The sequence below is a fragment of the Mustelus asterias genome, chromosome 19 (genome assembly GCF_964213995.1).
Source record: "Mustelus asterias chromosome 19, sMusAst1.hap1.1, whole genome shotgun sequence".
Classification (NCBI taxonomy): domain Eukaryota; kingdom Metazoa; phylum Chordata; class Chondrichthyes; order Carcharhiniformes; family Triakidae; genus Mustelus; species Mustelus asterias.
Genome location: NC_135819.1, coordinates 25,928,680 through 25,942,965, shown reverse-complemented (window position 1 = coordinate 25,942,965; position 14,286 = coordinate 25,928,680). Strand labels below are relative to the sequence as shown.

At 45.9% G+C, this 14,286-nt stretch overlaps 1 protein-coding gene across 1 annotated transcript in view; it reads right to left on the bottom strand.

Moving 5' to 3' along the window:
• LOC144507818 (mitochondrial 10-formyltetrahydrofolate dehydrogenase-like) overlaps nucleotides 1-14,286 on the bottom strand; it is a 136,805-nt gene that overhangs the window by 73,595 nt on the left and 48,924 nt on the right. The window contains exon 6 of the mRNA XM_078235145.1: nucleotides 5,505-5,594. Within this exon, the coding sequence (XP_078091271.1) occupies nucleotides 5,505-5,594 (90 nt within the window). The remainder of the gene's footprint in view (nucleotides 1-5,504; nucleotides 5,595-14,286) is intronic.

Here is a 14,286-nt window from a genome sequence, read left to right as displayed (position 1 = left end):
TTGTGTTTCTTGCAGTTGTCAGCTATCTCTCCGCTGATTTGCTCCTCCAATTCTCGCTGACTATTGGGTGGTCTATAATACAACCCATTAATGTGGTCATACCTTTCCTGTTTCTCAGCTCCACCCATAGGGCCTCTGTAGACAAGCTCCCTAATCTATCCTGCCTGAGTACCGCTGTAACATTTTCGCTGACCAACAATGCCACCCCCCCACCTTTTATCCCTCTGCCTCTATCCTGCCTGAAACATTGGAACCCTGGAACATTGAGCTGCCAGTCCTGCCCCTCCTGTAGCCAAGTTTCACTAATGGCTATAATGTCATATTTCCATGTGTCTATCCACGCCTTCAGCTCATCTGCCTTCCCCACAATACTCCTGGCATTGAAATAGACACACCTCAAAAGATTATTTCCACCACACTCTACCCTTCCATTTGTGATTTTGCTTGAACTAACCTGTCTTTTTACCTCTGCTCCACTATCTGCTCTGGCATTCTGGTTCCCATCCCCCTGCAAATCTAGTTTAAACGCTCCCCAATAACACTAGCAAATCTCCCTGCAAGTATATTGGTCCCCTTGTAGTTTAGGTGTAACCCGTCTCTCTTGTACAGGTCCCACCTGCCCCCCCCAGAAGAGGTCCCAATGATCCAAGAATTGGAAACCCTGCCCCCTGCACCAGTTCCTCAGCCACGTGTTCATCCGCCCAAGCATCCTACTCCTGCCCTCACTGGCATGTGGCTCAGGTAGCAATCCTGAGATTACTACCCTCGGGGTCCTGCTTTTTAACTTCCTTCCAAGCTCTTTGTACTCACTCTTTAGGACCTCCTCACTCTTCCTTCCCACGTCATTGGTACCGATGTGTACCACGACATCTGGCTGATCACCTTCCCACTTTAGAACGCCGTGCACGCGATCAGAGACATCGTTAACCTTTGCACCTGGGAGGCAACAAACCATGCGGGAGTCTCTGTCCCGACCACAGAACCTCCTGTCCGTACCTCTGATCATTGAGTCCCCTATCACTACTGCTCTCCTCTTCTTCATCCCACCCTTTTGCGCTGTAGAACTAGACTTAGTATCAGAGTTCCGGCTGTCGCAGCTTGTCCCAGGTAAAGCATCTCCCACAACAGTATCCAATTCAGTATACCTGTTGTGGAGGGGTATGGCCACAGGGGAACCCTGCTTTGCCTGTCCTTTCACACTGCCATTTCCTCTCCTTACAGTAACCCAATTTCCTGTGCTCTGCTGCTTAGGTGTAACTATCTCCCTGAAGCTACTGTCTATATACTTCTCATTCTCCCGAATTAGATGGAGGTCATCAAACTCCTTCTCCAGTTCCCTAACACGCTTTGCTCGCAGCTGCAGCTGAATGCATCTTTTGCAGGTGCTGTCGTCAGGGATACCGGATGTCTCCCTGATCTCCCACATCCTGCAAGAGGAGCATTCCAACATCTTGCCTGGCATTTTTTTTTACTCTGGGGAAAAACAAGAATAAACTTTCTGGGAAAGAAAAAACCTACTCTCGCCTCTGCCTGTTCTCACCGAAGCCCGTTTTGAGCCAAAGCCCTTCAGCTCTCACTCTGCCCCCTGCTCACTCTGCTGCCTGCTAACGACGCTGCCCGCTAAAAGGTGCGGCCTACTTTTAAACCCTCCAAAACCTTCCCAGGCTGCTGCTGGGCCTACTTCCTGTTTTGAAAAAAAAAACCTCCGATTTTTTTCCACTAATTTAACTGAAAAATAAATAAATAAAATGCAAAAACAAGCTCCCTTACCCTCAGCCTGCTCCTGTGGAACAATTGTACAGGGCATTGGTGAGGCCACACCTGGAGTATTGTGTGTATTAAGGCCAACATACCATTTGCTTTATTTAACTGCCTGCCGTACCTGCGTGCTTACTTTCAGTGTTTGATGCATTAGGACACCAATGTCTCGCTGAGTATCCACCTTTCTCAATTTACACCCATTCAAAAATAATCTGCCTGCCTATTATTGCTACCTTTAGAACTAAGCTCATGTCTCACTACTGTACTAATGTCATCCTTAATTAACAAAGCTACCCCATCACCTCTTTGTCGTTTCTATCCTTCCAAAATGTCATTTATTCAGGTCCCAGTCTTTGTCATCTTGTAACAATGTCTCTGTAATGGCTCTCAGATCATATATACTTATTTCTATTTGAGCTAATAATTAATCTGTTTAGTTAATGCTATGTACATTGAGATACAGAGCCTTCAATTATTTTTTCTATCTTTGTTACCTCTGACCTTAACTGCTGGCACACACTCCAGTTTATACACTCTATCCCTTACTGATGCACTCTGATTATCATTACTTTTATTACTACATTGCTGTCTTACCTTGTCTTCAGAGAGTCATAGAGGTTTACAGCATGGAAACAGGCCCTTTGGCCCAACTTGTCCATGCTGCCCTTTTTTTTTAAACCCCTAAACTAATCCCAATTGCCTGCATTTGGCCCATATCCCTCTATACCCATCGTACCCATGTAACTATCTAAATGCTTTCTAAAAGACAAAATTGTACCCGCCTCTACGACTACCTCTGGCAGCTTGTTCCAGACACTCACCACCCTCTGTGTAAAAGAATTACCCCTCTGGACACTTTTGTATCTCTCCCCTCTCACCATAAACTTATGCCCTCTAGTTTTAAACTCCCCTACCTTTGGGAAAAGATATTGACTATCTAGCTGATCTGTGCCCCTCATTATTTTACAGACCTAGAAATACATAGAAACGTACATAGAAACCCTACAGTGCAGGAGGCCGCCATTCGGCCCATCAAGTCTGCACCGACCACAATCCCACCCAGGCCCTACCCCCACATATTTTACCCGCTAATCCCTCTAACCTACGCATCCCAGGACTCTAAGGGACAATTTTTAACCTAGCCAATCAACCTAACCCGCACATCTTTGGACTGTGGGAGGAAACCGGAGCACCCGGAGGAAACCCACGCAGACACAAGGAGAATGTGCAAACTCCACACAGACAGTGACCCGAGCCGGGAATTGAACCCAGGACCCTGGAGCTGTGAAGCAGCAGTGCTAACCACTGTGCTACCGTGCCGCCCAAGATATAAGATCACCGCTCAGCCTCCTACGCTCCAGAGAAAAAAGTCCCAGTCTATCCAGCCTCTCCTTATAACTCAAACCATCAAGTCCCGGTAGCATCCTTGTAAATCTTTGCTGCACTCTTTCTAGTTTAATAATATCCTTTCTATAATAGGTGACCAGAACAGTATTCCAAGGGTGGCCTTATCAATGTCTTGTACAACTTCAACAAGATGTCCCAACTGCTGTATTCAATGTTCTGACCGATGAAACCAAGCATGCCGAATGCCTTCTTCACCACTCTGTCCACCTGTGACTCCACTTTCAAGAAGCTATGAACATGTACCCCTAGATCTCTTTGTTCTGTAACTCTCCCCAACGCCCTACCATTGACTGAGTAAGTCCTGCCCTGGTTCAATCTACCAAAATGCATCACCTCGCATTTATCTAAATTAAACCCATCTGCCATTCGTCAGCCCACTGGCCCAATTGATCAAGATCCTGTTGCAATCGGAGATAACTTTCTTCACTGTCCACTATGCCACCAATCTTGGTGTCATCTGCAAACCTCACTAACCATGCCTCCTATATTCTCATCCAAATCATTAATATAAATGACAAATAACAGTGGACCCAGCACTGATCCCTGAGGCACACTGCTGGTCACAGGCCTCCAGTTCGAAAAACAACTCTCTACAACCACCCTCTGGCTTCTGTCAAGGAGCCAATTTTGCATCCATTTAGATACCTCACCCTGAATCGGCACAGACAAGAAGGGCCAAAAGGCCTGTTTCTGAGCTGTAATTTTCTATGGTTCTATGGATCCCATGAGATTTAACCTTATGCAACAACCTACCATGTGGTACCTTGTCAAAGGCCTTGCTAAAGTCCATGTAGACAGCATCAACTGCACTGCCCTCATCTACCTTCTTGGCTATCCCTTCAAAAAACTCAAATTTGAGAGACATGATTTTCCACTCACAAAGCCATGCTGACTGTCCCTAATCTCTAAATGCCTGTAGATCCTGTCTCTCAAAATACCTTCCAACAATTTACCCACCACAGATGTGAGGCTCACTGGCCTGTAGTTACCAGGCTTTTCCCTGCAGCCCTTTTTAAACAAAGGCACAACATTTGCCACCCTCCAATCTTCAGGCACCTCACCCGTGACTATCGATGACTCAAATATCTCTGCTAGGGGACCCACTCCCTTATCCGCTCCCTTTAGTTTACCACATCTTTTTATTTCTCACTCCCAGTATTTAGTTTAAGTCCCTCCTTACCACCTTAGTTATATGACTCACCTGAACACTGGTCCCAGCAGAATTCAGACGAATACCATTCCTACAGCATAGCTCTCACTTTCCCTAGGACTGCAGTCAGTCAGTCACCCATGAGTCAAAACCATCTTTGAGCCACACATTCAACTCTCTAATCTAATTTAACCTATGCCAATTTGCTCACAGTTCAGGTAATAACCCAGACCTTTGAGGTTCTACTTTTTAATTTAGCCTCTAGCTGCTCATAATCCCCAAGCAGAACCTCATTCTTAGTCTTATCTATGTCATTAGTAGCTACGTGGACCATGACTACTGGATTCTCACTCTCCCATTGCAGCCCAGAGCTGATGTCCTGAACTCTGGCACTATGCAGGCAATGCAGAGTCTTGCACACTTGCTCTCAGCTATGGAGAACTATGTCTACTCCCTGACTGTACGGTCTTCATATCCACAGTAACATAACTGACTCTTAACTGCCCTCTGAAATGGCTTAGCAAGCCATTCAGTTCAGGATGGGCAACAAATACTGGCTTTGCCAATCAAATAATAAATTTAAAAATATTCAAAGTCTTGCTTTGTTATATGGCTCATGAGACCTGTCCCTAGTGGATACTGAGTGAATGGCGAAGCAGGCTCAAAAGGCCGAATGGCCTATTCCTGCTTCTATTTTCCATGTTTCTATGAGTGGGCATTGAGGGGGTGGACTGGGGGGGGGGGGGGGGGGGGGGGGAGGAGGGAGGGGAGGCGGGGTGTGAATGATGTGTGAGGGGTAAAGATCCTACAAACCATGAATAGAACTGGACCAATGCCCCATTTAATAGAAGGAGGCCTTCTATCTTGCCGGCCTTGTCATCTGTGCCTCAGAAGACAGCAGTCTAGACACAGCCCGCACCAAACTTTTGTGAAAATGTTTTAGTCTTTTTGAAGTAGGGAATCTGACATCAGGGAATGGCCTGACTCTCAGTTCATGAAGAAAAGTCAAAGATCTGGCCCCTGGTGTCCATCTACAATATCTTATCACCCAGAATGGAGTCATTTTAACCCAAAATTGCTTTAACAGTACTCAATTTAAACAGCAAATCCTACATTAGCTTATTATATTGTGCTGACGTCACAGACTTTGCACCAAAATACTTAAAGAGACATATATTTCAAGTACTTGTCCATCAATGAGAGTCCATGCTCCAGGTACTTTATCATGACCACGAATCCAGTTATGAATAGCTTCTGCTGGCTGATCCCAGGAAATCTGGAGAAAAAACATTGGTTCAGGAATCGAATCATGTTCTTTAGTGCATTTATTTAATGCCACCATTACCTCTGACGCTACAGGAAAGAAAAAGGCTTCTCAGTGATACCTTTAGGAGTCTAACTAGGTTTGTGCACAAGCATCAATTCATAATTTTCATCAACTGGGCATGTTCAGATGAAATGCGGGTATTAATCCTATCTTGCCTGATCTGGTTATATTGACAAAATAATTATAATGTTGTCTAGGCCCCTTTGGCTCTAGAATTCCCCTCCTAAGTCACTCTGTTTGTCTCTCCTCATTGGAGTTTATTTTTAAAACTCACTCTTTGACCAAGCTTTTGATTATCTATGTTAATATTTATTTATGTGGCAGTGTTAAATTTAATATGATAATTTTCCAATGAAGTAGCTTGGGACGTCTTGCTATGTTAAAAGTGCACTTTTGTTGCCTTGTAACCTTAAAATCCACATGACTAGAATGGAGGAACATCTGGGTCTAGCACGCTGAGCACTCATACCATCCAAATCAAACATGAGGAAAAAGTGAGAGGAAATGGCCAAGTTAGTGTGTTCAAAGTTGGTTACTCAAGCAGTGTTGGAGTTATAAGATCACAATGCAAAACATCTTTTCCTCCAGGTCACAAACAGGTTTAGAGTTTAGCAGAGGAATTTTATATATAACGTGACAGAAATGAAATAAATGATCAAAGACCATTTTATGAGATATGGTTGTCGTGACCAATTTTATAGCACAATATAGAGAAATCCCTCCCATAGCTGAAGTGGAAGCTCTGCATTTAAAAAAAGATTTGACGATAAATTGAAGTTTACCGGTTGTTTCACCTTCACTAACTTCTACCCTATCGTTTTAAATGATTAGAATGTGATATCTAGAATGCATTTTCACACAGGTCCTGATTGAGGTTGGTAGGATGACGGTATTAAAAGTAGTGATAAGTTGTTGATCATTCTCCATTTTAGAATATGCTGAAGTGACATTTACAGTGAGAATGAGAACTGGCTGTAATTTAAGCACAAGGTTCAAAGTCACCAGTTCTGGGAAGTTGATATTTACCAACAGCTGTTATCTTCAATCAGAGTGCTTGTGCTCTGTTCATAAAAACCTGCTGTCAAACAATGTTTCGTAATCAGTTAATCTCAAAACATGCCATGAACCTGTGCCATTGACCCATCATTCTTTGTTGGGCTGATAATGAACTGAAGGAGTTGTATCTATTCACTGTATGTAAACACAAGGTTTATCTGAGGGAAATAAGAGTCCAGAATGCTGCTGCTTATACTCATCCAACAATAAAACTATTCCAGAAACATTATGATAGAGGTTTGGAAACAGGCCCTTCGGCCCAACTTGTCCATGCTGCCCCTTTTTTTAAACCACTAAGCTATATCCCTCTGTAGCCATCTTACCCATGTAACTGTCTAAATGCTTTTTAAAAGACAAAATTGTACCCGCCTCTACTACTACCGCTGGCAGCTCATTCCAGACACTCAGCACCCTCTGAGTGAAGAAATTGCCCCTCTGGACCCTTTTGTATCTCTACCCTCTCACCTTAAACCTATGCCCTCTAGTTTTAGGCTTCCCTACCTTTGGGAAAAGATATTGACTATTTAGCCGATCTAGGGGCAGCACGGTGGCACAGTGGTTAGTACAGCTGCCTCACAGCACCAGAAACCTGGGTTTGATTCCCGGCCTGGGTCACTGCCTGTGTGGAGTTTGCACGTCCTCCCTCTGTGTGGGTTTCCTCCGGGTTCTCCGGTTTCCTCCCACAGTCCAAAGATATGCGGGTTGGGTGGATTGGCTATGCTAAATTGCCCCTTAGTGTCAGGGCGACTAGCTAGGGTAAATGCATGGGGTTATGGGGCTAGGGCCTGGGTGGGATTGTGGTCGGTGCAAACTCGATGGGCCGAATGGCCACCTTCTGCACTGTAGGGATTCTACGATTCTATGCGCTTCATTATTTTGATTTGTGAAAGCTTTAATTCACTTGTGCCCAGTATCTTCTAGGGATTGCAACAGAAATGGTATAAACTGAGCATGAATATTATTATCAGTAGTGTTGGTGCCTGACAATTTTTGGTTCATAGCTTTTTTTGCACTCAAGGATGAGTCTAGATTATACATATACATACTTTGGAATGAAGCCAGAACCCATGACTTACTGACTCCAGGGAAAGTAATTGATATCTACCCACCTGCAACTGATAGGGAGTGGATGATTCTTTATTTTGCAGGAACCAAGTCAAAAAAAAGCACTTTTACATACAGTCATACAGTGCAGAAAAGGCCCTTCAGCCCATCGAGTTTGCATTGACAGTATCTACCAGTAAAAGTGCGCTAATCCCATTTTCCAGCATTTGTCCCATATCCTTGAATGTTATAATATTTCAAGTGCTCATCCAAATATTTTTTCATGGTTGTAAGGTTTCTGGCCTCCCCTTCCTTCCCAGACAGCACATTCCAGATTCCCGCCACCCTCTGAGTGAAAAGGATTTTCTCAAATCCCCTCTGAATCTTCTGCCCCTCACCGTAAAACTAGCCCCTCTCATGATTGCCCCCTCAACCAAGCAGAACAGCTACTTCCTATTCACCTTGTCCATTCCCCTCATAATCTTATGCACCTCAATCATGTCCCCCCTCAGCCTTCTCTGCTCTAAAAAAACAGTAAGAAGTCTCACAACACCAGGTTAAAGTCCAACAGGTTTATTTGGTAACACAAGCCACAAGCTTTCGGAGCACTACCCCTTCATCAGGTGAGTGGGAGTTGTGTTCACAAACAGGGCAAACAAGGCACAAACTCAATTTACAAGATAATGGTTGGAATGCAAGTCTTTACAGGTAATCAAGTCTCAAGGTACAGACAATGTGAGTGGAGAGAGGGTTAAACACATGTTAAAGAGATGTGTATTGTCTCCAGCCAGGACAGTTAGTGAGATTTTGCAAGCCAGGCAAATCTCACTAACTGTCCTGGCTGGAGACAATACACATCTTTTAGTTGTCCCTTCCAAAGTTATTTTCAAAATGTTACATGGTTTGAACAGTAAATCAGTCATGGGTTCCCTCCCTCTCCCACCAATCGCGACCCTGCTGCCCTCCCACACCAATTGCTGCAGAGTGGCAGCAGGCCCCCTCTCCCTCCCTCCCCCCACTGATCGCTGCAGAGTGACAGTGAGCCCCCTGCCCACACTGGCTCTCCCCACATTAGCCCTGCCCCCTGGCATTGCCCAGTGAGCATTGTCCAGGTGCCTGATGGGACATTGCCCAGGTGCCAGGGTGGCACTGCCCAAGGGGGACCTCCTGTCCTTGGCCTCCCTGGAGAGCCTCAATGGCCTCCAGTTCCACCAGCAAGGCCAAGTCGACTGCTCCCCTTTCATGGGGAGCATGTCTATACCTCGCCAGCGAGAACCTTTCCTGGCGAGGTCATAAGGGGTGGGGGAGCACGGACGATTGAGCGCCAGGTTCGCTAAGCGGATGTTAAACAGCATTAAAATAAATTTCAATACATTAACCTGCCTCTCACCCATTCCTGGCGAGAGGCTGGCTGCGCCAGAAATCCAGCACTCATAAAATGGCGCCGTTCATGAAAACCAGTGCCAATTGCGCCAAGCGCTTTACGTCTCACTTTACCACCGCATCGTGCCCAAAATCGGGCGCAATGTGATGGTAAAATCGCCTCCACTGACTGTTGCCAGGGACATGGATGGAGTCAATAGTTAGAGAATAAAGTTTGGAGCATGATTACAAACCAATAGTTTCAGTCTTTCCAATAGTTAACTGGAGGAAATTACTCCTCAAGTACTGGATGTCAGACAAGCAGTTTGATAATTTTAGCTCCAATGGCAGAGTCAAGAGAGGTGTCTCTGGAACTCTCTTCCTCTTGGAAGTCTTTGAATATTTTTAAGGCCGAGCTAGCTAGATTCTTGATTCACGCGGCGGTGAAAGGTTATCGGGGGTCGGCAGGAATGTGGGGTTGAACTTGCAATCAGATCGGCCATGATCTTATTGAATGGCGGGGAAGGTTTGAGGGGCTGAGTGGCCTACTGCTGTTTTTAATTTGTACATGTGTATATTCATCTGTAGGTAGTGGTGGGGTACACTATACAAAGAGGGGTGCAGGTGAGTTAGATTATTCATGTGAAAATTAATGCTGTGCTTTCAGATGTTGCTGAAGGACAACACATAGATGAGAACTAGGAGAGGGCCAAGGAGTGATCCCTGAAGGACACTGGTCATGATGCGGAGTTGGAAGACAAGCGGGAAGAGCAGTCCCACTCAACTGGAGGACAGTGGAGAGCTACTGGAGGAGGATGGTGTGGTTAACTGTGTCATGGTCTGCCGACACGTTGAGAAAGACATGGAGGTTAAGTTTATCTTTGTCACTGTTACATCTGATGTTATTTGTGACTTTGATAAAAGCCATTCTGGTTCTTTAGCGAGGCAAAAACTTGATTGGGGGGATTCAAACATGAGGATCCAGGAAAATGGGAATGAATTTTGGAGGTGACCATACAAGGACTTTGGAGAAGAAAAAGAAGTTGGAGGTGGAATGGTAGTATGCAAGTACCAAGGAGTTAAGTGTTGATCTTTTGAACAGAAAGTTGATGAATTATAGAACAGTTATACCACAGAAGGAGACCATTTGGTCCATCATGTTCTGCAAGAGCAAATCACTTAGAGTAGATCTCATGTAAATATTTCCTTTTCAGATAATGATCCAAACTCTTTGTTGAACACCATGATTGAATCTGCCTCCATCGCACTGTCAGGCAGTGCATCCCAAATGCTTAAAAAAGGTTTTCTTCATAGAATCCCGACAGTGCAGGAGGAGGTACCATTTGGCCCATCAAGTCTGCACCAATTCTCCGAAAGAGCATCTAGCCCGGACCCACCCTCCCATCCTATCCCCATAACCTTGCACATTAACCCTGGCTAATCCACTTAAACTACACACCTTTGGAAACTAAGGGGCAATTTAGCATGATCAATCCACCCAACCTGCACATCTTTGGAATGTGGGAGGAAATGTGGGCGGCACGGTAGCACAGTGGTCAGCACTGCTGCTTCACAGCTCCAGGGTCCCGGGTTCGATTCCCGGCTTGGGTCACTGTCTGTGTGGAGTTTGCACATTCTCCTCGTGTCTGCGTGGGTTTCCTCCGGGTGCTCCGGTTTCCTCCCACAGTCCAAAGATGTGCGGGTTAGGTTGATTGGCCAAGTTAAAAATTGTCCCTTAGAGTCCTGGGATGTGTAGGTTAGAGGGATTAACGGGTAAAAATATGTGGGGGTAGGGCCTGGGTGGGATTGTGGTCGGTGCAGACTTGATGGGCCGAATGGCCTCCTTCTGCACTGTAGGGTTTCTATGATTTTCTATGATTTCTATGAAACCAGAGCACCCAGAGGAAACCCACCTAGACACGGGGAGAACGTGCAAATTCCAGTCACCCAAGGCTGGGATTGAACCCAGGTCCCTGGTGCTGTGAGGCAGCAGCGCTAACCACCATACTACCCCTCATGTCACCAATTACCTTAAATCTGTGCCCTCTGGTTTGCGATCCTTCCACCAATGGGAACAATTTCTCCCTATATTCTCTGCCCTGTCTCTGGTGGTTTTAAATGTTTCGGTAAAATTTCCTTTCAACCTCCCCTTCACTAAGAACAGCAGCTCCATCTTCTCCAATCTCAAATTCCTCATTCCTGGAACCACTCTGATGAATCATTTCTGCACTCTCTCTAACATTTTCACATTTTTTTGAAATTATGGTGCCCACTACTGGACGCAATACTTCAGTTGAGGCTGAACCAGCATTCTATGCAGGATTATCATAACTTCTTTCTTTTATACTTTATGCCCCTACTAATAAAGCCAAAAGTGCTGTATGCTTCATTTCTAGGATTGGACTATTCAGCCACTGCAGAACCCATGTCCCTGGAATGGAAGCAAGTCATCCTCGACCCTGAGAGACTTCCAAAGAAGAAGATTAAATTTCATCTGCCACTTGTCTGCAGATTCCACGAACCTGTCCTTTAACACTATGCTCCTCGCACTTCACAATAGTTCCAAGTTTTGTGTTGTCTGCAAAGTTTGAAATTGTGCCCTGCACACCAAGATCTAGCTAATTAATATGCATCAGGAAGATTAGGAACCATAATGCCGACCCTGGGGAACTCCCCCATAAACATTGCTCCAGTCTGAAAAACAACCATTCACCACGACTGTTTTCTATCACTCAGCCAATTTTGTGTCCATGTTGCTACTGTCTCTGCTATTCCATGAGCTATAACTTTGTTCACAAGTTGTTGTGTGGCACTTCATTAAATGCCTTTTGGAAATCCATATTCTCCACATCAACAGGATTATTGTTTAACGTTTATTTATTAGTGTCCCAAATAGGCTTTCTTTAACACTGCAATGAAGTTACTGTGAAAATCCCCTCGTCGCCACACACCGGCGCCTGTTCGGGCACAATGAAGGAGAATTTGTGGTTGGGGTGTGGAATGGACTGCCTGCAGTGATAGTGGAGTCAGACACTTTAGGGACATTTAAGCGGTTATTGGATAGGCACATGGAGCACACCAGGATGATAGGGAGTGGGGTAGCTTGATCTTGGTTTCAGATAAAGCTCGGCACAACATCGTGGGCCGAAGGGCCTGTTCTGTGCTGTACTGTTCTATCTATCTATCTAATTTAACATGGCCAATGCACCTAACCAGCACGTCTTTTGGACTGTGGGAGGAAACCGGAGCACCCGGAGAAAACCCACGCAGGCACAAGGAAAACGTGCAGACTCCGCACAGACAGTGACCCAAACTGGGAATTGAACCCGGGTTCCTGGCACTGTGAGTCAGCAGTGCTAACCACTGTGCCACCATGTTGCCCCTCATCAGCCTTCTCTGTGACCTTATCAAAATCTCCAGCAAGTTAGCTCAACACGATTTGTCCTTAATAAATCCGTGCTGACTTTCCTCAATTAACCTGCATTTACCCAAGTGACTTAATTTTGTCCTGAATCATCATTTCAAAAGCCTCCCCACCGCCAAGGTTAAACTGACTGGCCTATAGTTGTTGGGTTTATCCTTACACCCTTCCCTGGGTAATAGTGTAATATTTGTAATTCTTCAGTTCTCTAGTACCACCACTGTATCCAAAGAGGATTGGAAAATTGCAACCAGTGCTTTTTTTCATTCGTGGGACATGGGCGTTGCTGGCCGGCCGGCATTTATTGCCCATTCCTAGTTGCCCGTGGGCAGTTGAGAGTCAACCACATTGCTGTTGCGCTGGAGTCACATGGAGGCCAGACCAGGTAAGAACGGCAGATTTCCTTCCCTAAAGGACATTAGTGAACCAGGTGGGTTTTTTCCGACAATCGACAATGGTTTCAAGATCATCAGTAGATTCTTAATTTCAGATATTTTTTATTGAATTCAAATTCCACCATCTGCCGTGGCACGATTCGAACCCGGGTCCCCAGAACATTAGCTGAGTTTCTGGATTAAAAGTCTAGCGATAATATCACTCCATCACCACCCCAGTTCCACCCTCACCTTCCCACTGAATCTTTTGATGCACCCCATCCGGTCCTGGTGCCTTATTAAGTTTAAGTAGAGTTCGCCTATCCAGTACCTTATCATTATCAATTTTAAATTAATCAAGTGTCTGAATCTCTTTCATCATCTTCCTTGGTAAAGACGCACATCTTCACTCAGATGCGGTCTCAGGCGCCAGAGTGCAGTCAGAAAGAAGAAAGGGGTCAGAAGTGTTTTCCACCAGGGTAGCATCACAGTGTGCTACATAGCGAGTTGTCATCACCCTCCTACCTGGACAGGGAACTCACTAACACAGCCAACCCAGATCCATCACTGTGGATGTTGATGGGACCATGGCAAGGGGTGTGGACAAGGGTTGGTGTGGAGGATTGGGGGAAAATGGGGGTTGGAGCTGCGGGACCCCCACCCCACCTAGTTGGTGAACCCTGTTACATTGAGGGTCTCCCTCACCATCCTGCCCTGCCAGACCCTTGCCGCCTCCTGTCTTCCAACTTTCAGCTCCTCCTCAGCTTCCTCCTCCTCAGAGGTGTTAGCTAAGTCCGACTCCAGGATATCTCCTCGCTATTGCACCAGGTTGTGGAGCGCACAGCAGACCACCATGATGTGGGAGACTCTCAGGGGGCTGTATTGCAGGGCTCTGCTAGAGGACCAGGCATCTGAACCACATCTTCAGCAGCCCAATACACTGCTCGATGACAGACTGGGTGGCAGCTTGGGCCTCACTGCAACGGGCCTCCACACTGGCATCATGAGCTTGGCCTTAGTGGCTATCCCTTGTCCCCACTTGGGGTGGTCCTCAAAGACCCCGGGGATGTCTGAACTAAGTAGGATGTAACTGTCGTGCATGCTCCCTGGGTGGCGTGCACACACATGCATAATATTCATCTGGTGGTAACAGGCTATCTGCACATTCAGAGAGTGCAACCCATTCCTGTAGATGAATGGCACCCCTTGATCATACAGGGTTCAAAGGGTGACGTGCATTCCATCAATAGCCCTTGCACAGGGGCATCTCAGCAACGATGGTGAAGCCTGCAGCCTGGGCATCCTGTTGGGCACGGCCCATGTCAAAGTGGATGTAATTACCTGCCCGGTATCTGTCACCCTCACGGACGCATTTATGTGCGGA